At 26.1% G+C, this 26,634-nt stretch overlaps 1 protein-coding gene across 3 annotated transcripts in view; it reads left to right on the top strand.

The window, feature by feature from the left end:
- The window catches only part of nrv3 (nervana 3), a 59,411-nt gene that overhangs the window by 14,591 nt on the left and 18,186 nt on the right, over window positions 1–26,634 (top strand). For all 3 annotated transcript variants that reach the window (XM_065502149.1, XM_065502150.1, XM_065502151.1), the window contains exons 3-7: window positions 21,465–21,605; window positions 22,089–22,208; window positions 22,564–22,730; window positions 25,694–25,804; window positions 26,190–26,355. In XM_065502149.1, coding sequence (XP_065358221.1) covers window positions 21,465–21,605; window positions 22,089–22,208; window positions 22,564–22,730; window positions 25,694–25,804; window positions 26,190–26,355 — 705 coding nt within the window. The remainder of the gene's footprint in view (window positions 1–21,464; window positions 21,606–22,088; window positions 22,209–22,563; window positions 22,731–25,693; window positions 25,805–26,189; window positions 26,356–26,634) is intronic.

The raw sequence follows: 26,634 nt of genomic DNA, 5'->3' as shown, positions 1-26,634 counted from the left end.
AAATAATTTACTATATTGATTTTATTTTCTATTTGTAAAACTACCAAAAATTAAAGGTTCATAATAAAAAACGTGTTAAATTTACTTATAATTGTTATTAAACACGATAAGGCATGATTAGTCATACATTTTATGAACATAAATAATAAAAAGTTGGAGAAAATAATTAGATTTGAAAGGAGAAACAGATGGTGGGGTAACAAAATTAAATAAATTTTATTGTCATTAATTGTGTTTAGTATGGACAAGTTATTGCTTTAAGTCATTTTGTGGGAATCAAATGCTGACAAAAATTCCTTATAAAGGCATGATTTTAAAAATTCAAAAGGTACCATTAGAAGAAAGAAATTATGTCTCCCTTTTCAAATTCTCACTCGTGTTCCAAATTTCATGTTTATTGGTTCATTGTAATAGAAAAAACGAAAAGTACCATTAAAAAAAGTGCTATTAATTCCCCTTTTTTGATTCTAATTCCTTTCGGATTATGATTCTCATTTAATTTTTATAAATTATTCGAAAAGTATCAATAGAATAATGAAAGGTCCCTAACACAGTACAACATTTTTCAGTTCATTGCTTTGGGACTCAATTCTGACAATTGCACGTGAAAGTAGCTCCAAAAATAAGAACTTCTACATCATTAGTTTTGTCAAGTTGGCTGCCGTAATAATTTAATGACCATACGAATTTTTTTTCCTCAAGGTGGATTTTTATCACTTTTTCTATATTTTAGCACGGTTATATCTTGTATACCGTACGGAATATCTCTTTTGTGGCTGAAGGAAAGTTGTAGATATTGAATAGTAGAAAAAAAGTACGGAACATACCTACCCGAAAAAGATGCATCCAGTGCCTTAAAATCGCAAAAATGCCCATTTTTTAAAAAAAATTACCAATTTTTCACCTTTTTTGATCAATAACTGGATTACAAATGCAATTATGGACCGATCACCATGAAATTAGGTCGCGTGATTTATGTCTATATGAAAGTTATTTATCATGAATTTTGTATGTATACCATCATTTTTAACAGATTTATGCACTTTAAAGTGATTTCCGTAAGCGGGACTTATATGGGAGCTATGAATAATTATGGACCGATCATAATAAAATTTTTTGACATGAATTTTGTATATACAAAACTTATTTGGAGCGAAATTTGTGTAGATACATATATAAATTAAACATTTATGACCGATAAAGTCCAATTTCGGGAGGACATTTGCATGGAGGCTAGGTGAAATAATGAACCGATTTCAGCCAATTTCAACAGGCTTCTTCCTTGGGCCGAACAAATTATATGTACCATATTTTTTTATGATCGGTCCATAATTAGTCATAGCTCTCATATAAGACACGCTTCCGAAAATCACTTTAAAGTGCATAAATCTGTTAAAAATTATGGTATACATACAAAATTCATGATAAATAACTTTCATATAGAAACAAATCACACGACCTAATTTCATGGTGATCGGTCCATAATTGGATTTGTAATCCAGTTATTGAGCAAAAAAGGTGAAAAATTGGTTAAAAAAAATTAAAAAATGGGCATTTTTGCGATTTTAAGGCACTGGATGCACTTTTTTCTGGTAGGTATGTTCCGTACTTTTTTTCTACTATTCAATATCTACAACTTTCCTTCAGCCACAAAAGAGATACTCCGTACGGTATACGAGATATAACCGTGCTAAAATATAGAAAAAGTGATAAAAATCCACCTTGACGAAAAAAATTCGTATGGCCATTAAATTTTTACGGCAGCCAACTTGACAAAACTAATGATGCAGAAGTTCTTATTTTTGGGGCTACTTTCACGTGCAATTGTCAGAATTGAGTCCCAAAATCATGTGTTGTACTGTGTAATGGATTCTAACTCACTCAGGTCAATTTTTATAGAAAAAAAATTATCATTAGAAGAACGAAAAAGTACCATTTGTTCTCTCTTGATGTTAAATTAATAACTTTAACCCCCACTTTCTCAATATCTGGTTATCGTTTTTCGTAACGATAAACCTCCAATTAACATTTTTTTGTATTAGAACTGTCAGTTTATCGTCACGATAAAAAATAACCAGAGATTGAGAAAATGGGGGTAAGTCTCCTCCTCATTAATTCTTATTTTACTCAGAAGCATATCAGCCAACTTTTATATGGGAATTGAATTGAATAATTTAAAATATTAAAAATGTACCATTAGGAGAAAAAGTACCATTTCCTCTTTCCATCTTGATCACCTGTCAAGTATGAAATTTCAAAATACAAAATTTTGGCGACATTTTTTGTAATACATCGTCTGTCTTCAAGTGCCTAAGAAAAAAAATATTATAAAAAAGTACCAAACATCTTCTCATTCGAGTTCCAAATAGTACCCTGGTAGTTAATTTGTGTATGACTGAATTAATATTTAAAATTTTTTGATAATTTCGAATAAAATGAGTTTTTTCCATTTTTACCCCTTTTTGGTACTTTTTTTTTGTCTATATTGAAATGATAAAAATTTTATTTAAATAAATTTTAGTATCGTAGTGAGGACTCATAATAATATGACTATTTTATTATGAGCTCTATGTAAATTTATAAAAAAAAACTTTATTTAATGAAAAAAGTACCAAAAATAAAAAAAAAATTTTGAATTTCCAAAAAGTACCAAATTTAAATTTTGTTGTTTTTTGATAAGTAAGGAATAGAAATTGGCAAAAAAAGTACCAATATTATGTTATTATCCGTTTTGTTATAACCTTCACCTTCGTGAGAAGGGTATATATAAGTTTGTCATTCCGTTTGTAATTTCTACATTTTTCATTTCCGACCCTATAAAGTATATACATATATTCTGGATCCTTATAGATAGCTGAGTCGATTATGCCATGTCCGTCTATCTGTCTGTCTGTCCGTCTGTCTGTTGAAATCAATTTTCTGAAGACCCCAGATATCTTCGGGATCCAAATCTTCAATAATTCTGTCAGACATGCTTTCGAGAAGTTTGCTATTTAAAATCAGCAAAATCGGTCCACAAATGGCTGAGATATGAGGAAAAAACCAAGACAACCTCAATTTTTGACCTATTTTTGACCCATATCTGGATTACTAAATCATTAATATAGACAATATGGATATATAATGATAGATATTTCAAAGACATTTGCAACGACGTATATAAGACCATAGTAAGTTGGACATACAATGGGTCAAAATCGAAAAAAAAAATTTTAACCCGAATTTTTTATTCACAAAAAAAAATTGAAAAAACAAAAAAAATTTTAAAATTTAAAAAAAAAATTAAAAATTTAAAAAAAAAAATTTTTAAATATAAAAAAATTAAAAATTTTAAATAACAATCGAAAAAAAATTGTTTCCAAAAAATGAAAAAAACAACTGGAAAAAAAAATTAATTTTGTTTACCTAAAAATATTTAAAATTTTGAAGTATAATTTGGTGAAGGGCATATAAGATTCGGCACAACCGAATATTGCAATCTTACTTGTTTTCATCTGGATCCTCATAAGATTCCAAGACGATCTAGTTACGTACGTCCGTCTGTCTGTTGAAAACACGATAATGCGCAAGTGAGAGGAGCTAGCTCGTTGAAATTTTCCACAAATACTCTCTGTTGATAAGGTTTGTTTGGTATTGAAAATGCAAAATCAGTCCATGTTTTCAAATTGGAAACAAACAAGTTTTATATAAACCAAAATCTTTCTATCAAATTCTTTACATTGTGCTCTTTCAAGAACAAAAATCATGAGGAAAGAGAGTATTTTTTATTAACATTTCTCTCTCCTTCTGTTCCTTGTATTTATTCTATAACAAAAGATGTTAAAAACTCTTAAATAACCAGTTTATAAAGATTTTATTGAAAAAACAGGGGCCAAATTACTGCACTCGTGATCGAATGAACTATCGTATCGAAAAATAATTTCGATATCGTAATTATAACAAAATATGCTAAATTTCATGCTCCATATCGAATGCCGTAATCTCAAATAAGAAAATTTCAATCGATTTTACTCGATATCGAATGCGGTAATTCGGCCCCAGACCTTTTGATTTTGAAACTGAATTAATTTTTTTTTTAATATTTCTTTAATTTTATTACTGTGTAACATCTAAATGTTTTCACACTATAGGAAAGAATTAGACACAGAAATTATAATTTATCAAATTTATTAAGCCTTTTTATAAATAAACCTCAACCTAGTGATAAAATACTTAAAAATTGTAGACTTTAAAGCAAATATTACTTTTTTTTTGCTTTAAAAAATTTATCATTTTGCTTATTTATGCACATAAAGACTTAAAGTATTTGTCAAGTTTCTACGTACAATATTTTTGTTTTGTAATAAAACTGTTTGCCATAAATCAATTGTAAATTGTTTTATATTATAAAATATAAGGTCGTTTTCTGCCAATAATTGATATGTTAAAATCACTGATATGGAAAACTATCTAAAAATTATGACATTTAGTAGTTTTTTGTTGTTGTTGTTGATGTTGATGTCTATAAAAATAAAGCGATCAATATATATGATGTGACGTGATATGATGTGATAGAAATCGATATGATATGTGATATTTTTATTGTCTTTATGATTTTTGTTACAACCAAAAAAGGGGGTAGCAGGTCGAGGGTAAGAGTATTTAAGCATAGAAAGAGAGACAGAAAGAGACGTTTCAATTACAAAGTGTTCACCCTATGGTAAATGATTGTGGTATTAACGTCATAAATTACATAATTCTGGTTTTATTTCTGCTGTTGTTATTAATTTTTTTCATTTGTAATTGTTAGGTTGGCTTAGTTTTCTATTGTTTTAGGTTTTTTTTTTATTATTAAATGTTCTTGACATTTGTAGATGTTTATAATTTTTTTGGGTTAGAGATTGTGGGTTTTGTTTGTAACCACAATATTTAATCGATTTCATGTAAATTAATTGAATTCGTTTTTTCTTTCATTATTTAAAAAAGAGGGAGTTATATTTATTAATAGATATTAAATTCCTTTTATAACCCAATTGAGCAGAGCATTTGAGAATTCATTCGGAACGAATATCTCAAACGATTCGAAATATGTTCGAGAATGCCTAGTTTTTGACATTAGCATTAGTTTTCTATTACAATGATTCGTTATTCTTGGATTTACATTTCTAAAAATTATCGAGAATTATTTAGTCAAAAACAAAGTATAGTATGGGATTCTCAGAGTCTTTTTACCTAAAATAATAGATAACCTAGATCATATCTAGCTATATCTCATAGTTTATCATGAAATCTTTCACCTAGCCATTTTCTTCTAGGACAAACTTACAAAGAATATGTTCTATTGTTTTTATACCCTTCACCATGAGTGGCAAGGGTATATATAAGTTTGTCATTCCGTTTGTAATTTCCACATTTTTCATTTGCGACCCCCATAAAGTATATATATTCTGGATCGTTATAGATAGCGGAATCGATATAGCCATGTCCGTCTGTGTGTTGAAATCAACTTTCCGAAGCCCCCAAATAACTTTCATACACGATTCATACATCAATATCTCCGAAATTCTTCCGGCTCGGTCGCTATTTAAAATCGAGAAAATCGGTCCACAAATGGCTGAGATATAAGGAAAAAACTAGGACAACCTCGATTTTTGACCTATTTTTGACCTATATCTGGATTACTAAGTCATTAATATAGACAATATGGATATCTTATGATAGATATTTCAAAGACCTTTGCAACGACGTATATAAGACCATAGTAAGACATACAATGGGTCAAAATCGGAAAAAATATTTTTTAACCCGAATTTTTTTTTCATCAAACATTTTTTTTTGTCATAAATTCTTTTTCCAAAAAAATTAATTAAAGAAATTTAAAAAAAATTTTGAAAAACTTTTTTTTAAAAAAATTAAACAATTTGGAAAAAAAATTTTTTAAAAAATTTTATAACATTAAAAAAAAAAATTTTTGGTTATGTTTAAATAAAAATATTTAAAAAAAAAATATTTTTAAGTATAATTTGGTGAAGGGTATATAAGATTCGGCACAGCCGAATATAGCTCTCTTACTTGTTAGTTCCTAATAAAGACCTGAGACTTTTCCCTATCCAACCCTATTAGTATTATTTATGCCTTTGAATACAACTTTATCCAAATAGCCCTGGACATTGTGAAATCCCTCCTACTACACCAGGATTAGTTCGTATAGTCCCGGAATTTTACGAATATCAACCTATTGTAGTGGCATATAGGAGATTTAACCTCTCAGTCCCTATTAATGCAGTTCAGATCCGTACCATCAACATAAACTCCGGCTCCATTGCCAGATTCCATCTTGATTGCTTGATTCCATCAGTGAAAACTGCTACCCCCTACATTTAATGTTAGTGGGCTGATCCTTTATTACATTCGATTTCAGGAGATGGTTTGTAAAGAAAAAAAATTAAAAAATTCGGGTCCAGTCAACTGTAATAAAAAAAGCTCCCTAAAGTATGCAGTACCAATTTAGATATTTTATTTACAAATTAATAGGAACAGGCAGGTGTATGTGGGTTGGAGAAACTTGAAGAACTAACATTAGTAAATGCTACCGGGCGAAGCCGGTGCGGTCAACTAGTTTAATATAAAAGAAGTAAGAGAGCTATATTCGGCTGTACCGAATCTTATATACCCTTCACCAAATTATACTTTAAAATAAAAATTTTAAATATTTTTAGGTAAACAAAATTTATTTTTTTTCCAAAGTTGTTTTTTCATTTTTTGGAAAAAAAAATTTTATATTTTTTAAAATTTTTTTTTTTAAATTTTTAATTTTTTTTTGTTTTTTCAATTTTTTTTTTTGGTGAAAAAAAAATCGGGTTCAAAATTTTTTTCCGATTTTGACCGATTTGTAGGTCCAATTTACTATGGTCTTTATACGTCGTTGCAAATGTCTTCGAAATATCTATCATTAGATGTCCATATTGTCTATGTTAATGTCTTAGTAATCCAGATATAGGTAAAAAATGGGTCAAAAATATAAGTTGTCCTGGTTTTTTTCTCATATCTCAGCCATTTGTGGACCGATTTTGCTGATTTTAAATAGCAAACTTCTCGAAAGCATGTCTGACAGAATTATTGAAGATTTGGATCCCGAAGATATCTGGAGACTTCAGAAAATTGATTCAACAGAGAGACGGACAGACAGACGGACATGGCTTAATCGACTCCGCTATCTATAAGGATCCAGAATATATACTTTATAGGGTCGGAAATGAAAAATATAGAAATTATAAACGGAATAACAAACTTCTCACGAAGGTGAAGGGTATAATTAGACTACAAAAAGACCTACGAATAAAGCTTAAATTAGACTACATAAAGATCTACAATTGAATCTAAAATTGGACAACATAAAGGCCTACGAATGAAGCTAAAATTGAACTTTATTCAGACCTACGAATGGATCTAAAATTCTTGTACTGAGGGGAAGGGGTTATAAGAGATTCTTTAAACTCTGTCTTATTTTCTTGTCAAACTAAGCCCAGTCATTGTTATTAGCTGTGGTTTTAAATAAATTTCCATCAAATTCTATAACAAATTCCAAACCTCATACAAATGTCATTTAAAGCTCGAAATTACAATACTTTGATTTCAAATATTTACAAATTCACTTTAGTTTTTCAAAGTAACATCATATTTATTTAATTTATTTTTTCTTTTTTGTTCATTTCTCACATACAATACAAACAAACAGCACAAAATACTTATTTTTGTTTATTTATATGAAAAGAAAAAAAATATACATATTAATTGGCATTGTATACCATGATCAATTGACGACATCAGCAATTTCAAATCGATTTCAAGCATAAAACGAAAATTAAAAAAAAAAAAAAAAAAAATCAGTAGTTAAATTTATATGTATGGTATGGTAGACAAATAATATTCTTCAAATGAATATAATTATAGAAAGAAATACAAACAACAACAAAAAAAACATGTTTGAGTTTTAAATGAATAAAATGTCGTGGAGACATATAAAGTGTTAAACAAGACTTATAAAGAAAAAGAAATACATACAAAAATACATAAATAAATAAATATTTAAATTTGTAAAACGGGGTAGCGGCAGAATTTTGGTTTTATTTAATAAATTCAAGTATTTTTTCATGTGTAACCTATGTTTTTTCAGTGTAGTTTACACATACATGTCAGTATGAGGAGTATACGCAACATAAACTGAGCATATTATTCATACGCATTTAATAAAGAGCGGCTTTAATTGAGAGCAGCTTAATAAAATAACTGTTACTATTTAAATAGGATATAATTCACTCTTACACATACATACATACTTGAAATATTAGTCGCTCTTTTTTTTACCTAACCCTTAATACATCTCTCTATCTCTTAATTAAGCTTTACTGCCTCTATTATTTATTATTTAAATCAAGCTATTAACTCTATTACACCGTTAAATCGTTAAAGTGCCGTTTTTACAGTGTAACTAATTCGTTTTAAATGATATTGCTTAAGATATTCCAATTACGTGCCTGTTGTTTTATATTCATATTTTTATCAAAATAAATTATTAAAATATTTATTTATTTTTTTCTTTTAATTTTGCTAACTCACATGATAAACACACTCTTGTTGAGAAATATGTAGTACATATATTCAAACATACAAAGAAGTATTCATATACATTATTTAAGTTTATTTATTCAGATCAATAAATTATTTATGACTACACAATGCTCAGTTCTATGTGAGTTCATTCCCTATAATCACTTTTACAAAATCAACGTACTTACAAACATACTATGTACTTGTAAATTTATCCAGCAGTTCTGGAGACTATTGATTTTAGTTACAATTTATAGTCGTGATACTAAAGTGACAATTGACACTAGCTTGATTACTAGGGATATATAAAGTAACCAATAAAATAATTTTAGCAATGCAAAGGAATCAAAGGCATGTTAATTGTAGCCAGCCAATTCATTGGACATTACTGAGACACTAAAATGAGAATATACCCTACTTTAGATTACCAGGGATGTATTAAGTAACCAATGCAATCATTTTTGCAATGCAAATGATCCGAAAACATGGTAATTATAGTCAGCCCAGTAATTTGACATTACTGAGACACTAAAATGGTTATATGCCCTACGTTTGATTACCAGGGATGTATGAAGTAACCAATGCAATAATTTTTGCAATGTAAATGAATCAAAAACATGTTAATTGTAGCCAGCCAATTCATTGGACATTACTGAGACACTAAAATGAGAATATACCCTACTTTAGATTACCAGGGATGTATAAAGTAACCAATGCAATAATTTTTGCAATGCAAATGAATCAAAAACATGGTAATTGTAGTCAGACATGTAATTAGACATCACTGAGACACTAAAATGATAATTTACCCTACGTTAGATTACCAGGGATATATAAAGTGACTAATGCAATAATCTTTGCCATGCAAAGGAACCAAAAACATGGTAATTGTAGTCAGACATGTAATTAGACATCACTGAGACAGTAAAAAGATAATTTGCCCTAAGTTAGATTACCAGGGATATATAAAGTGACTAATGCAATAATCTTTGCCATGCAAAGGAACCAAAAACATGTTAATTGAAGTTAGCCAAGTAATAGTACATTACTGAGACAGTGGAAATATAATTTACCCTGCGTAATATTACTAGGGATGTATAAAGTAACCTAGGGAATATTATTTACTTTTGGACTACATAAAGACCTACGAATAAAGCTAAAATTGTACTAGATAAAGACCTACAATTGAAGCTAAAATTGGACAACATAAAGACCTACGAATAAAGCTAAAATTGGACTACATACGATTGAATCTTGAATTTTAGGAGTTTAGCTAAACTAGGTTTTTGCAGGTTTAAGTCATAAAAACAAAACAAAAGTACAGAAGTAATCACAAGTAAAAAATAAACCTAAAAATTGTTCAAAGTTTTGCCAAACTTGAATTTTAGGAGTTTAGTTAAACTAAGATTTTGGAAGTTTAACCTATAAAATTTATATATAAATGATAAACTTTAGTGTATTATATAAATCAGGAATTTTTTAAAAAAAAGTTCAAAGTTTTGTAAAAGTTAAACTGTAGGATTTAAGTTAAAACCGTTCAGTGTTTAAGTAAACATCACTAAAAATAAGTTTAGTTAAACCAGAACTTATTACAAATAAAAAAGGAATTTTAAAAAAGTTCAAAGTTTTGTTAAACTTGAATTCTAGGAGTTTAGCTAAACTGGGCTATTGCAGGATTAAGTCATAAAACACACAAAATTACAGAAGTAATCACAAATAGAAAATAAACCTATAAATAGTTCAAAGTTTAGTTAAACTTGAAATCTAGGAGTTTAGCTAAACTAGGCGATTGCAGGATTAAGTCATAAATACACAAAAAAATTAATGAAGTAATCACAAGTAAAAAATAAACCTAAAAATATTTCAAAGTTTAGTTAAACTTGAATTTTAAGAGTTTAGCTAAACTAGGCTATTGCAGGATTAAGTCATAAAAACACAAAAAAAGTACAGAAGTAATCACAAGTAAAAAATAAATCTAAAAATATTTCAAAGTTTAGTTAAACTTCAATTCTAGGAGTTTATCTAAACTAGGCTATTGCAAATTTAAGTCATAAAAACACAAAAAAATTAAAGAAGTATTTACAAGTAAAAATTAAACCTAAAAATATTTCAAAGTTTAGTTAAAATTGAATTTTAGGAGTTTAGCTAAACTAGGATATTGCAAATTTAAGTCATAAAAACACAAAAAAATTAAAGAAGTATTTACAAGTACAAAATAAACCTATAAATAGTTCAAAGTTTTGTTAAACTTGAAATCTAGAAGTTTAGCTAAATTAGGCTATTGCGGGATTAAGAGATTAGGAGTTTAGCTAAACTAGGCTATTGCAGGATTAAATCATAAAAACACAAAAAAATTACAGAATTAATCACAATTTAAAAATAAACCTAAAAATAGTTCAAAGTTTAGTTAAACTTGATTTATGAGAGTTTAGGTAAACTTGGATTTTGGAAGTTTAACACAAAAAATTAAAATATTTATATGCTAAATCATATTATATAAATCATGTAATATATAAAATTATGAATGTAAATATATGTATAAAAGAAAGCTTCAGAATCTTCTCATAAAAATCCGAAAGCTCATTTGATCATGAATGAATGTTTATAATTCTGTTTTCATTTTGAGAATCATTAGTTTATTTTCTGAAACATACTATGCTCTAAAAAAAAACTTGGTATTTCCTTTTAATTGAATTTCAAATTATTGCCAAAATGGGCAACATTGTCTCTAGCAAAACTGAAAGGTTTTATATTGTTTTGTAGACAATGACGTCATAAAATGTTTAAAATAAATAAAAATTTATATATAATTTTTTTTTTTTAATTTTGCCGGTCTAATGTTTTATTGTTTATTATTGCATTGTTTAAAATACAATAATAATTTGAATTATTTGCAAATTAATTTGATTTTCTTTTGTGTTCATTTAATTTATATACTAAACAACAGCTAGCTACATAGCATTTATTATTTATAAAATTTAATGCTATAATTAGAACAAGTCTGAATTTGTAAGTCACGTAATATTAATTGTTAATAAATAATAATGTACAATATATATGGCAACAGTTAATTTTTAAAATAAATGTTAGCATAAAGGGAGTTAGTTAGTTATACAATATTAAAATCAAATAAGGAATATTTGTATAATTCGTTTTTCTTTTAGGTTATTTTTAACTTGTGTGTTGCAGTTAATATGTTTAAAGTTCACACTTGGCTAGCTATTTTCACAAGTTCTGTTAGTAAGCCATGTTTAACAAGTTGTTAAATTAGTTTATGTAAATTTTAATTAGTTTCGTTTTAGTTTTAACACCTTAAGAACTTCTTAATAGAATTTTTCACATTTATCAATTAGCATTGCTATTGTAAGGTATTAATTTTATGTTTGCCTTGCTTTACTTACACTTAAAAAGTGCAAATGAACTTAAAGTTTTAACAATTTAACAAAATGTGGTCATTTTAGTTGAAAACAATCAAAGACAAATGTAAATTTGAATTTTTCCATGTGCCAACTCTGCATTAAATATAACAACACTGTTTTGCTGTTTTGTTTACAAAACAATGACAGGGTTGCAAACGTTTTGTAGTGAAAATCATAAAAATTGTATTTATGAGCATTAAATATAGATATTTCAAACATTAGTATATAGAAATGGGATTTAAAGTCTAAAAACATATCTTATCTCTAAATAAAATTTAAGGAATAAGATTTTTTTTTATTATTTTCAATTTCAACTTCCCCTCTTTCCAAATACCCCTCTACATTGGGTTATTAAACATTCAAGCATTCAACATTATGTATGTATAGTTATTTGATTTATTTACTCACACATATTCTTGCTAAACAAATGCTGTCATTTTTAATTGAAATACTTTAAGCTCAAATGAAAAGAACAAATATTCTTTTGATCTCTTAATTGTTGTACGAATAGCAATTGAAAAGCGTCTGTCTTGTGTTGAGGTTCAAAATTCATTTCAACTTATGCTTTAAGCACATAGACAGCAACACGACTACAATCGCCGCTCTGTAGTCAACTATTTAATTATAATATAAACGACAGCAACATCGTAACAATCTGACATTGAAGTTTGACATTTCGATATATATATTGTTGTTGTATTAGATAAAGGGTGTTTTTTCAGCTCGATAAAACTTAAAATTGTAAAAAATAATACATAAAAGTAAATTTTAATGCAAAAAAAAATTTCTAATCGAAAGAAATCAAATTACAATAATAATTTCGGACATTGGCAACCGCGGCTGTTCTTGACGAAGAGCATTCTGAACATCCAATATTGGATCACTTTTTGGAGCCAAAAATGAGCATCATCGTGCTGAACACAATTTTGCAATAACAGTCATCTATAATGGGTCGATTTTGGATGGCATCCGTTGCGTTGTCAGAGGACAACCACAATTTTCTGGTTGTCAATTTGACAATAGAAAAAGATAGCTGCCAGTTGCCATCCATAATAGGCCAACAAGATTTGCGAATCGATTACTGAGTGATTTTCAAAGTAAATTTGGATAATTTGTTAGCGTTGTTCAAATGTCAATCTATTCATTATAATTTGCCAGAGTATACTGATCATAAATGTCAAAAAGGAGGTGGAGTATGACAGTTATTTTGACAGTTAAACCTTTCGTAAGTTTTATCAGCCTTAAAAAAACACCATTTCTAAACATGTCAATTTTAATTTTGACAGATTGTGGTCGGTAGCCTGCAGTAGTTTATGTGTTTCAAGATTGATATGGAATTGTGTGACACAACACAACAATATTTATGTCATAGATGGTGGTGGCATGACATGGCATAATAATAATTCTCTTCTAACCTTAACAATAATTCATGGATACATTTTAATAATGAACAACTCAACATCATTGAATTCATTAATATGTATGTCATAACTGAAATGATATGACAAAAATTTACAAAATACTCATGTATTTAGATAGACACACATTAATTACACATGTACATATGAATATTTCATTCTGCAGTTCTGAAGAATATTCCAAAATGAGAGATTTTACTAGATATTTAAAGACACCAAACTAGTTTTTTAAATTGTGTTACTTCATAGATTAAAGAGCCAGTCAGTAGCCTATTCCAAGTAAACAATGTATGGCAATGCACATACTAGTTACAAAGAGACTGTAACTTGACTAGCTCCGTAACTGGTTACTTGAATGGCTATTGAACGACGATTTTTAGCAGACTATTATTAGAAGTTAACCTATTCCTGTTATAAACCTACTAGTTACAAATAGACAGCCCATTAGATTATTTATAGTCAATCAATTCTCCCTCCACACATGTACTACCTAGAATTTAACTATTGATTGACAAGTGTCAAATATTCAATACACTGCATGTCATTTATGTTACCACACTTTATAGAAAATTACTGTCCAAAAGGGCTACATCGACACTAGTAAAAAAGCTGGGAACTTTATACAATTGATGACATTATGTATTAAAATAAAAATTTCATATTAGTGCAATGGAACACACAAAGATTCCTACTACTATTTAAGGGCCTTAAAGTCACATAAATCAAATTCAACGGAAATATGTTACTAATTTAAATGGTATGAACAAAATTTGTGGAATATACTCAAAGAAAATAACAAACTGAAATATTTTCCTAGAATTATGATGAATATTTAAGGCAGATTTTGATAAAAGTTTATTATTATATTGACCGTTTTCTCTTCTGGGAAATAGCTTATATCTAAAGTACTAGTCGTTGAACCTGGACATATACTATGTAATGGTTAAGTAAAGTTCACTACATTAAGTTTAGTTAAACCAGAAATTATCTTCAATAAAAAAGGTATTTAAAAAAGTTAAAAGTTTTGTTAAACTTCAATTCTAGGAGTTTAACTAAACTAGGCTATTTCAAGTTTAAGTCATAAAAACACCAAAAGATTACAAAAGTAATCATAAGTTAAAACTAAACCTAAAAATAGTTCAAAGTTTTGTTAAACTTGAATTCTAGGAGTTTAGCTAAACTAGGTTATTGCAAGTTTAAGTCATAAAAAATTGCAGAATTAATCTCAAGTAAAATATAAACCTAAAAATAGTTCAAAGTTTAGTTAAACTTGAATTCTAGGAGTTTAACTAAACTAGGCTATTGCAGGATTAAGCCATAAAAACACCAAAAAATTAATGAAGTAATCAGATTAAAAAATAGACCTAAAAATAGTTCAAAGTTTAGTTAAACTTGATTTATGTGAGTTTAGTTAAACTAGGATTTTGGAAGTTTAACCTATCAAATTAATATGTATATGTATTTAAATGATAAACTTTAGTGTATTACATAAATCAGGAATTTTAAAAAAAATTCACAGTTTTGTTAAACTTGAATTCTAGAAGTTAAGCTAAGTGAACATCACCAAATTAAGTTTAGGTAAACCAGAACTTATCACAAATAAAAAATGTATTTAAAAAAAGTTCAAAGTTTTGTTAAACTTGAATTCTAGGAGTTTAGCTAAACTAGGCTATTGCAAGTTTAAGTCATAAAAACACCAAAAAATTACAAACGTAATCACAAGTAGTAACTAAACCTAAAAATAGTTCAAAGTTTTGTTAAACTTGAATTCTAGGAGTTTAGCTAAACTAGGCTATGACAGGATTAAGTCATAAAAACACCAAAAAATTACAAAAGTAATCACAAGTAATAACTAAACCTAAAAATAGTTCAAAGTTTTGTTAAACTTGAATTCTAGGAGTTTAGCTAAACTAGGCTATTTCAGGATTAAGTCATAAAAACACCAAAAAATCACAGAAGTATTCACAATTTAAAAATAAACCTAAAAATAGTTCAAAGTTTAGTTAAACTTGAATTCTAGGAGTTTAGCTAAACTAGGATATTCCAGCATTAAGTTATAAAAACACCAAAAAATCACAGAAGTATTCACAATTTAAAAATAAACCTAAAAATAATTCAAAGTTTAGTTAAACTTGAATTCTAGGAGTTTAACTAAACTAGGCTATTCCAGCATTAAGTCTTAAAAACACAAAAAAAATACAGAAGTATTCACAATTTAAAAATAAACCTAAAAATAGTTCAAAGTTTTGTTAAACTTGAATTATGTGAGTTTAGTTAAACTAGGATTTTGAAAGTTTAACACAAAAAAATTAAATATTTATATTCCAAAATTAAGTCTATTTTTATATAAATCAAAAAATATATAAAATTATGATTGTAAAAATATTTATATATGTATTTATAAATGAAAAGCTCATTTGATCATGAATAAATGTTTATTTTTGTATTAATATCTGTTTTCATTTTGAGAATCATTAGTATATTTTCTGAAAATTACTTTGTTCTTTAAAAAAATACTTGTTATTTCCTTTAAATTCAATTTCAAAGTCTTTCATTGAGACATTTTTATATATTGCACATCTTTCAATATTCTGCAATATATGTATGTATTGTACTTCCACATTTAATTAAATTTCCATTTGTTCATTAAGGAAATCGAAAACAACATAAAATTCTAAAAAAAAAAACGAAACCAGCATCATGGACACCAGTAATGAACATAAATCCAATTGATTTACATACAGGTCTCCACAGAGCAGATTAAATGACAAACAACATGATTTAGCCAGCGGTTACTGAAAGAAAAAGGAAACCAGAAATATTTTCTAGGAAACAGAAAAAACCCATCAAAGGAAAAAGAAATAAGAAACTATGATAAAAAAAAGCATGTAGTAAAATATATATTAGAAAAAATGCATATTTAGATACATATCTATGTATCTGAGAGTGTGTATCTATGCATAGAAGACAAAAACTCTGGCAAAACTACAATATACAGCTGACTCTTTAATGAACTTTGACATTTACAAATTTTCTGGCCAACTACTACTTCTACTATAGGGGTATATACATAAGTATATGACTTAAGGGAACATTTGATAATGTATGAAAAGAAAATCTTGTAAAAACTTTTCTGTTTTTCTGTTGTTTTTGCTATCAAAAGTATATCAATTAGTTAAATATGTTGGTAGCTTAACAATAATAAACTTTTCTTTTCTTATTTTATCAACAAAAAAACTTGTAAATTTCTTTAAATTTAAAACAAATTTTTATGGTAGAATTTTAAACACTTGCTCCCCCATCCATTTATTTTCTAAGTTTCCTGCAAAAACAGGACATGCGCTTTGTGGATTTTAGAGAATTTCTCTTATATAAACTCGTATGACACATCGAGCAATAAATACATTTTTTCACTTTAAGCTCTTTACATTTTTCATTGTATGTGTTTGAAATTCCCCTTGATAATGTTACGTCATATCTAAGGATATTTATTTATAACAACAACGCCCCCTTTTTGCTATTACAGACTAAGACCACTTAGCTGGTTGTTATAACAGTTATAAATTGAATTTATTTATAAGTTGTAGAAAAAAATTTAATGTTTTTTTAAATTAGCTCATCAATCTTTTATTATTTATATAACCTCATCAAGCAAAAGGGGGAAAAAACAAGATGAAGTTAAAAATAAATTAGCATACTTAGGGCAAATGTCCTTTAACGTTAAAAATAGTCAATATATAAGTATAACACACAAAATAGGGGTTTAAAATTATAAGGAAATTTCATTTAATATTAGATCTCATACATAAAAATATAAAATATTTAATTAAACTGCTTTTTGTTTATAAATTCTTGTACATTTTATATAAAAGATTTAATTTATTTAAGTTTTTTTATCCTTTTAGTTAATCAAACTATGTTTATAGCACAAATAGCAATAGAATATGAAAAAACGTTCAAAGTTTAGTTAAACTTGAGTTTTAGAAGTTTATCTAAACTAAGTTGTTTACAATTTGTGTCTTAAAACTCTGAAAATTATTTAAAGTAATCACTAGTTAAAACTAAACCTAAAACTAGTTAAAAGTTTATTTAAACTTGATTTAAGTGGGTTTAGTTAATCTTGGTTTTTGCAAGTTTAGCAAATAAAATTTATATATTTAAATGCTAAACTTTATTCTATTACTATATAAATCAAATAAAATTTCAAATTCTGAATGTAAGACAAAATATATATAAAAGAAAATATGTAGAGTACATTTTTTTCTTCATAGAAATCCGAAACTAAACAAACGCCACAAAAATATCAGGAATCTTAGATAAAAATCCTGTACAAAATTACCTTGCAAAGTTTAGCTAAACTTGAATTAAGTGAGTTTAGTTAAACCTGGGTTTTGGAAGTTTAACAAATAAAATTAATATATTTAAATCCTAAACTTTATTCTATTACTATATAAATCAAGCAATAATTCAAATTCTGAATGAAAAATATATATAAAAGAAAAGATGCAGAATACATTTTACTCTTCATAAAAATCCAAAACTAAACAGTCTTTTCAGTAATTTAAAAAATCTTAAACTCTTTAATTCCTAATTCGTTATTCCTTCCTTCCTTACATGAATCAATGTGTTAGAGTTTTGCTATTTTTAACTGAAAAAACTTTAAAAAAAAGACAATTTCCTGTACAAAATGACCTTTCAATCAGTATTAATTACTGGTATATGTCAGTATGTGTTTGTATAGTTATGAAAACAAAGAGAGTCAATGTGTGTTAGAAGAGGTAAAAAAACAACAACACACAAACAAAAATGTAAACTAGTTAACGGTACATACAACTCTGGATATTGTTACTACTATTCGTAGTTGGAAAATTTTGTACTATTTAATTTTTTTCAGTACTTTTTTATATCACCTTCATTTTTATAGCCTAACTTTATGAAAAGAACGATTATTTTGCTTTTAAGTTTTTAATCAAGCAATAATTGGCTATTTTTGACCAATTTTGTGACCAACATTGGATCGGCAGGACTACTGGAGAAGTTTTGAATACATTTTACAATACTTTTCTCAATATTTAATGTGATTTAGATTTGCAATTTCTTATTTAACAAATAAGACTGGATCAGTCATACCAATTATATTGAATGATTTCGAAAATTTATCAAAAGAGTCAAATGTGTTCGTTTAAGTTTTCGTTTCTAACGACCTGTCTATACTTGACAAACATTTGTCATGACAATTAATGACTTTTGTTTGTCTAAAAACATAGTTGTCTGAGCAAAAGCACTAACAATTTTGTCATAACGAAGCAATAATTCTAATAAACATTTTGTTGTTTATCATTATTAATAATAATTAGATTTATTTAACTGAAATATTCAGGATTTTCTAGCTGATGATTCTCGTATGATCAAAATATCAAATATAGAATTGATTATTAAACACTAAATCCCTAAAAATTCAAGCAATTGACAATTTTGTTGGAATTTGACTTGAATACTAATTTAATTATGTTTTAAAATTGAAAAATATTTGAAAAATTAATTTTTTTTCAAATAAAAAACATGTGGCTTGAATTTCTATTTCCTTCTGCAATTCAATTGCTTGAACTGGATTGAAGGCTTGAATAAAACTAGCTTTAAACTTGAATTCCAGTAAACTTGTAGAGGTTTGTTACTGAAGACTTTATTTAGCTTTTCTTCTCCACATTTTAAATATGAGATCGAAATAAATGAGTTCCACATGGAATATGTGTGTTCAAAAGTTTGGCTATGAAAATCATTCAAATCGAATGAGGAGACAAAGAGTATTGAACCAAAATGTGAAGAATATTCCTAGAATTTCATTTTTATACCCTTCACCTTCGTGAGAAGGGTATATATAAGTTTGTCATTCCGTTTGTAATTTCTACATTTTTCATTTCCGACCCTATAAAGTATATATATTCTGGATCCTTATAGATAGCGGAGTCGATTAAAACATGTCCGTCTGTCTGTCTGTCTGTTGAAATCAGTTTTCTGAAGACCCCAGATATCTTCGGGATCCAAATCTTCAATAATTCTGTCAGACATGCTTTCGAGAATTTTGCTATTTAAAATCAGCAAAATCGGTCCACAAATGGCTGAGATATGAGGAAAAAACCAAGACAACCTCTATTTTTGACCTATATCTGGATTACTAAGACATTAATATAGACAATATGGATATCTAATGATAGATATTTCAAAGACATTTGCAACGACGTATATAAGACCATAGTAAGTTGGACCTACAATGGGTCAAAATCGGGAGAAAAAAATTTTAACCCGATTTTTTTTTTTTCAAAAAAAAAAAAATTTAAAAAACCAAAAAAAAAAATTTTAAAATTTAAAAAAAAAAATTTTAAATTTAAAAAATTTAAAATAACAATCGAAAAATTTTTTTTCCAAAAAATGAAAAAATTAAATTTAGTTTACCTAAAAATATTTAAAATTTTGAAGTATAATTTGGTGAAGGGTATATAAGATTCGGCACAGCCGAATATAGCACTCTTACTTGTTTATTAATCATATTATTAAAAATTATATTTCAATTATCCCTAAACTCATTTTAAAGAGCTTATGAGTTTAACTGTCTGTCAAACTAACAATCTCCATTAACCAGCATTTAGTTAAACTTAATTTAAACAGGATTTTATATAAAATAAAGTTTGATCAACTGTTTCTTTAGATTATTTATTAAATAAATCCATTATCTATTTGTGTTACTGTGAGCTATGTTTAACTTAAGCATTGTTTTATAAAATGTCAAAAGTTTTAATTTTTATTTGACATGGCAACAAAGAAGTTTAGTTAACTAACTAACTTTACATATACAAATGCAAAATTCTCACACACAACAAGGATTATAAACTTTTCACATTCAGCTGAAGATTAATAAAATGCTGAAGGTCAACAAAATTTGTTGTTTACTGGAAAATGTTAAAACATAAATAAAATATTTCCACTAATTGACAGGCAACAAACAAAACTCTGCTAAAGTTTAAAAACAAAATTCTAATTTCCTTACTGTGTTTAGTTAAATAAATAAAGGTCCTTTAATATGGCCATAAAGACTATATTATATATTTCAAATTAATTGTTATTGTCATGATAAATAAATCTTATTTAAATACATTTTTTTTCTAATGAAACTGAAAATTGTATAGCCCAATAAACATTAATCAAGCACTTGAAATTTTCTTTGAAACTTAATTCGAATTCAAAATTTAAAAAAAAATTAAAATTCAAGTGTTGGAAATTTAATTGGAATTCAACTTGAATTTCAGCCTCTTTTTCAAGTATTTTCAACGTTATAAAATGTTCAAATTTATTTTGAAATTTTTCTTTTCTTGTCATGTATTTTTTCGATTTGTATTTCATTGTAATTCAAGGCTGGAATTCAACTATATTAACACTGTAATGTTCGACTTGAATTTAAGTTTCCTTTTCACTATTGAAATCAAGTGTAATACAACTGTATTTCAACCCTTGAAGTTTGAATATATGACTGGAATTCAACTTGTTTTACACTTGAATTTCAGCAAAAATAATAATATATCAGTGCATTCTTAAAAGAAAAAATAAAATTGAAGCCAAAGGCTTTTTTTGTTCAAATGATTTCCAGCCTTTGGCTTGAATTTAATTTTTTTCTTTAAAGAATGCTGCTGATATATTATTATTTATTATAATCGTCTCCTAATGGCTATGAATCCCGACCTTTAATATAAAGTCTAATATGTACAAAAAGTATCATTCAATTGACACATGAATTCAAGCCTGGAATTACACTTGCTTTGTAAGTAAATTCCCGTAAAAATGTTTAATGGATAAGCAGGACTAGGCATGGGAATTAAAGCAAACATTATGTAATTAAATTGTTAAATGAGCCATTAAGCAAAGTTTATTTAACTAACAATTAATCATTTTAATTTCTATTGTTTTATTTATTGTTGTAAATAATGTCTATCATTAAAATCAAGCAATAGCTAATTTATTTCTTTTACTTTTGTTTTCTTTACAGCAAAAATTCTGATATTTTATGTAATATTTTATGCGGCACTAACTGGATTCTTTGCTGCCATTTTTGCTGTATTTTATCAAACATTGGAATATGGTAAACCTAAATGGACATTAGGCGATGGTTTAATCGGGACAAATCCAGGTGAGTTTTTCCATATTCATAAACAAATATTAGTATTACTTTTCAACCAAATATAGAAATTATTCCAAATTGAATTTTTATTTAAATGTTTAACTAATAAAACATAGTACACACTCCTTTATTTGTAATTTGTATAAGTAAATCAAATGGGCAAGGTCCTTAAAATTCAATTTAACAAAATCATTTGCCACCAATAAAAGGTTACACCCTTAAAATGTGATTGATTTTCTCCTTATAATGATTTAATACACATTTGCTCATATAGGTTTTTAAATTGTTGTAACTTTGTTTATAATATAAACATTAACATTTTAACACGAAAGGTTGTTATTATAGAAATTTAATTAACTAATTGGATTTTGGTTTACGGCCAAACCTTTTTTTTGTTTGCCACCTAAAAATATGCTAATAAAATTAAACCAAAAAATAAACAACAACTACAACATAGATTTAACACATGTTTTCTTTAATGTTTTTTTCTAGGTCTTGGTTTTCGACCAATGCCTCCAGAGGTGAATGTTGAAAGTACCTTAGTCTGGTATGAATCAAATAAACAGGATAATTTCCAATATTGGGTAGATGAAACTTCTAATTTCTTAAAAGGTAAGTAAATTTAAAAACGTTTTCTTTTTATTTTTTAAAATTTTTAATTTTTCTATAAATTTAAATTTATTATAAATGGGTTTGGGAATAATTTTGTTTATTTTTTTAAATTTCTGGTTCATGTTTTAACTATTTCTTTTGTAAGTATAAGGTTTTTTTTTAAAAAAATAAATTATCTTTGAAACCAGTAAAAACCTTTAAACATCATGTAAATGGGCTAGTATTATTTTGTTTACTAAATAAAATCCTCCTTGTATTTAAAATTTAAGGCTAGTCTATTTAGTTTATCTAGATAATATTAGAAATATATTGTTACTAATAAATAAATTCTTTTATTTATGTATTGTCTATGCAGCCTATGAAGAATTACCCAAAAGTAATCAAGTAAACTGCTCATTTGAAAATCCACCTCCTGAAGGCAAAGTATGCGGCATCGATCGTACCCAATTTGCTCCCTGCACAGTGGAAAATCACTTTGGCTACAATCTGGCCAGACCCTGCGTATTCCTCAAATTGAATAAGGTAAGACTTACATTACATAAAATTTCAGATTTATTGTTTTTTAAGCATATTTTTTTGAAAAAAGTAGTTTAGTAGTAAAACTACTACTATTTTTAAAAACGAAATTTTTGCTTAAAATCTTTATAAAAACTATTTTATAACAAAATTTAAAAAAAAAAATAATTTAGCACTTGTCAAAAAAAGTAGTAAAACTAATACTTTTTTCAAAAGCTAAATAATATTGAAAATTTTATGTAATCACGTGTTTAATGCATTTCGCTGCATTTAAAGACTATGTAAAGCTCTTTTTATTGAAAAATATTTAGTAGTAAAAATACTACTTTTTTCGAAAATCTTGAAAAAATCTCTTAAAATGGATTTTAACATTTTGTTATTTCTTTTAAAGCAGTAATTTAATTTTTAAATAATTATTTTCCAAAAAAATTAAATTTTTTAAATATTTTTTAAGAAGTAGTAAAAATACTACCTTTTTTCAAATGTCAAATTAATGTAAAAAATCTCTCTATATTTTATTTTCAATTCAAATGACTTTTTTAAGCATCTTTTCCCACAAAAATATATAGTAGTAAAAATACTACTATTTATAAAAACGAAATTTTTGCTTAAAATCTCATGATATTAATTTTCTAACAAACTTAAAAGAAAAAAATAAATAAATTTAATACATTTCAAAAAAAGTAGTAAAACTAATACTTTTTTCAAAACGCTAAATAATATTTAAAATTTTATGTAATCACGTGTTTAATGCATTTCGCAGCATTTAAAGACTGTGTAAAGCTTTTTTTCAGGAAAAAAAATTAGTAGTAAAAATACTACCTTATTCAAATATCTTCAAAAAATCTCTTAAAATGTATTTTAACATTTTGCAATTTCATTTAAAGCAGTAATTTAATTTTTAAACAATTATTTTCCAAAAAAATTAATATTTTTAAATAGTTTTTAAGAAGTAGTAAAAATACTACCTTTTTTCAAATGTCAAATTAATATAAAAAATCTCTCTATATTTTATTTTCAATTCAAATAACTTTATTAAGCATCTTTTCCCACAAAAATATATAGTAGTAAAAATACTACTACTTTCAAAAAAAAAATTTTTTGCTTAAAATCTCATGATATTAATTTTCTAACAAACTTAAAAGAAAAAAATAAATAAATTTAATACATTTCAAAAAAAGTAGTAAAACTAATACTTTTTTCAAAAGCTAAATAATATTTAAAATTTTATGTAATCACGTGTTTAATGCATTTCGCAGCATTTAAAGACTGTGTAAAGCTTTTTTTCAAGTCCATAGTAGTAAAAATACTACCTTTTTTCAAATGTCAAATTAATGCAAAATATCTCTCTAAATTTTATTTTCAATGGTAATTCCATTTCAAATAACATTTTTAATAAATTTTCCCACAAAAATATATAGTAGTAAAAATACTACTATTTTCAAAAACGAAAATTTTGCTTAAAATTTCCATTCGAAATTAATTTTCTAACAAAATTAAAAGAGAAAAAAATAAATTTAGTACATTTCAAAAAAGTAGTAAAAATAATACTTTTTTCAAAAAGTAAAATAATATTGAAAATTTTATGTAATGACATGTTTAATGCATTTCGAAGAATTTAAATGCTGTCTAAAGAATTTTTTCAGGAAAAAAATTAGTAGTAAAAATACTACCTTTTTCGAAAATCTTCAAAAAATCTCTTAAAATGTCTTTTAACATTTTTTAGTTTCATTTAAAGCAGTAAATTACTTTTAAATTAATTTTTACAAAAATTTAAATTTTTAAATATTTTTAAGTCCATAGTAGTAAAAATACTACCTTTTTTCAAATGCCAAATTAATATAAAAAAATTCTCAAAATTTTATTTTCAATGGTAATTCCATTTCAAATAGCAGTTTTAAACATCTGTTCCCACAAAAATATATAGTAGTAAAAATACTACTATTTTCAAAAACGAAAATTTTGCTTAAAATCTCATACAGACCATTTGAAATTAATTTTCTAACAAAATTAAGGGAGAAAAAAATAAATTTAGTACATTTCAAAAAAGTAGTAAAAATAGTACTTTTTTCAAAAAGTAAAATAATATTGAAAATTGTATGTAATCACATGTTTAATGCATTTCGAAGAATTTAAATGCTGTCTAAAGCTTTTTTTGAGGAAAAAAATTAGTAGTAAAAATACTACCTTTTTCGAAAATCTTAAAAAAATCTCTTAAAACAGATTTTAACTTTTTGCAATTTCATTTAAAGCAGTGAATAACATTTAAAATATTTTTTTCCAAAAAAAAAATTTAAATTTTTTAATATTTTTTAAGAAGTAGTAAAAAACTACTTTTTTTAAAATGAAAAAATAATGTAAAAAATCTCTCTAAATTTAATTTTCAAAGGTAATTCCATTTCAAATAGCTTTTTTAAGCATATTTTCTCACAAAAATATATAGTAGTAAAAATACAATTATGTATTTTCAAAAACAAAATTTTTGCTTAAAATTAATTTCTAAAAAAAAAAAAAATTTAGTACTTTTAAAAAAAAGTAGTAAAAATAAGACATCTTCAAAAAAGTAAAATAATACTGAAACTTATTGTTAATACATATTTAATGCATTATAGAGCATTTAAAGACTGTGTAAAGCTTTTTTTTCTGAAAAAATTTTTAGTAGTAAAAATACTACTTTTTTGAAAATCTTCAAAAAATTTCTTAAAATGGATTTTAACAGTTTGTAATGTCATTTAAAGCAATAAATTACTTTTAAATTAATTTTTTCCAAAAATTAAGAATTTTTTATTTATTTTTTAAGAAGTAGTAAAAATACTACCTTTTTCAAATGCCAAATTAATGTAAAAAATTCCATTTCAAATCAATTCTTTAAACATTTTTTCCGAAAAAAACTATTTGGTAGTAAAAATTGTACTATTTCAATACACAAAATATAATCTTATAAAAACAATTTTATTGTTTTATTTTAGATTTATAATTGGGTTCCTCAAATCTACAACGATTCAAAGAATTTGCCTGATGAAATGCCAAATGAGTTGAAACGACACATCACAGAAAAACACAGCTTGAGACCAAATGAGGTAAGTTATAAAAACGATAAGTCACAAATAATTATTTAGAATTAAAAGGTATTAAAAGGTAAATACAAAATATAGTCGCAAAAGCAATCGAAAGTTTTAAAAGCTTTTTATAACTAAAACAGTTAAAAATAACTCATATTTTATTGACCAAATTGGTCGCAAGTTTCATAAAGATTGTAAACAGATAAAGAAAAAATAAATTGTAAATATTGGCTGAATAATATTCAATCAATATCTCAAATTAAAGCCTAATTCAAAATTGTTTTCAGGCTAGAGAACGATTTGGGAATAACAATTAGTATATAATTGAAACATTTACTTATGCATTTAAACTTATTTTATAATTTATTAAAAATAAATGCTATTCTTTCTCTTATGTTTTTAGACTAATGTTGTTTGGATCTCTTGCGAAGGTGAAAATCCCGCTGATGTTGAAAATATCAAAGCCCGTGACTATTATCCACGTATGGGTTTCCCAGCCTACTTTTTCCCCTTCAAAAATATTGACGGTTATATACCACCTATTGTAGCTGTGCAATTTACCGTTGAAAGTAAGTACAACCAACCAAATTAATCAATATCACAATAGTTGGCAACGCCATTGACATGACAAGACAACAATTAAATATATAATTAAACTCTTTATATAAATACTTACCTTTTACTGAAGATTCTTTCCCTAAGGCATTTTAAAACATGCTCATTATAGCAAAAAAAACCTAACTGTGTCTAAACTCCCCAGAGCCTGTTAAATATATAATTTGGTTAGTTAAGGGTAATTAAAAATGATTGGCCATTAAGTGTTGGACTTTTCCAAAAAAAAGAAAATA

Source organism: Calliphora vicina, chromosome 2 (assembly GCF_958450345.1).
Source record: "Calliphora vicina chromosome 2, idCalVici1.1, whole genome shotgun sequence".
Lineage (NCBI taxonomy): Eukaryota > Metazoa > Arthropoda > Insecta > Diptera > Calliphoridae > Calliphora > Calliphora vicina.
The sequence above is the reverse complement of the archived record's forward strand: the minus strand, read 5'-3'. Positions and strand labels throughout refer to the sequence as shown.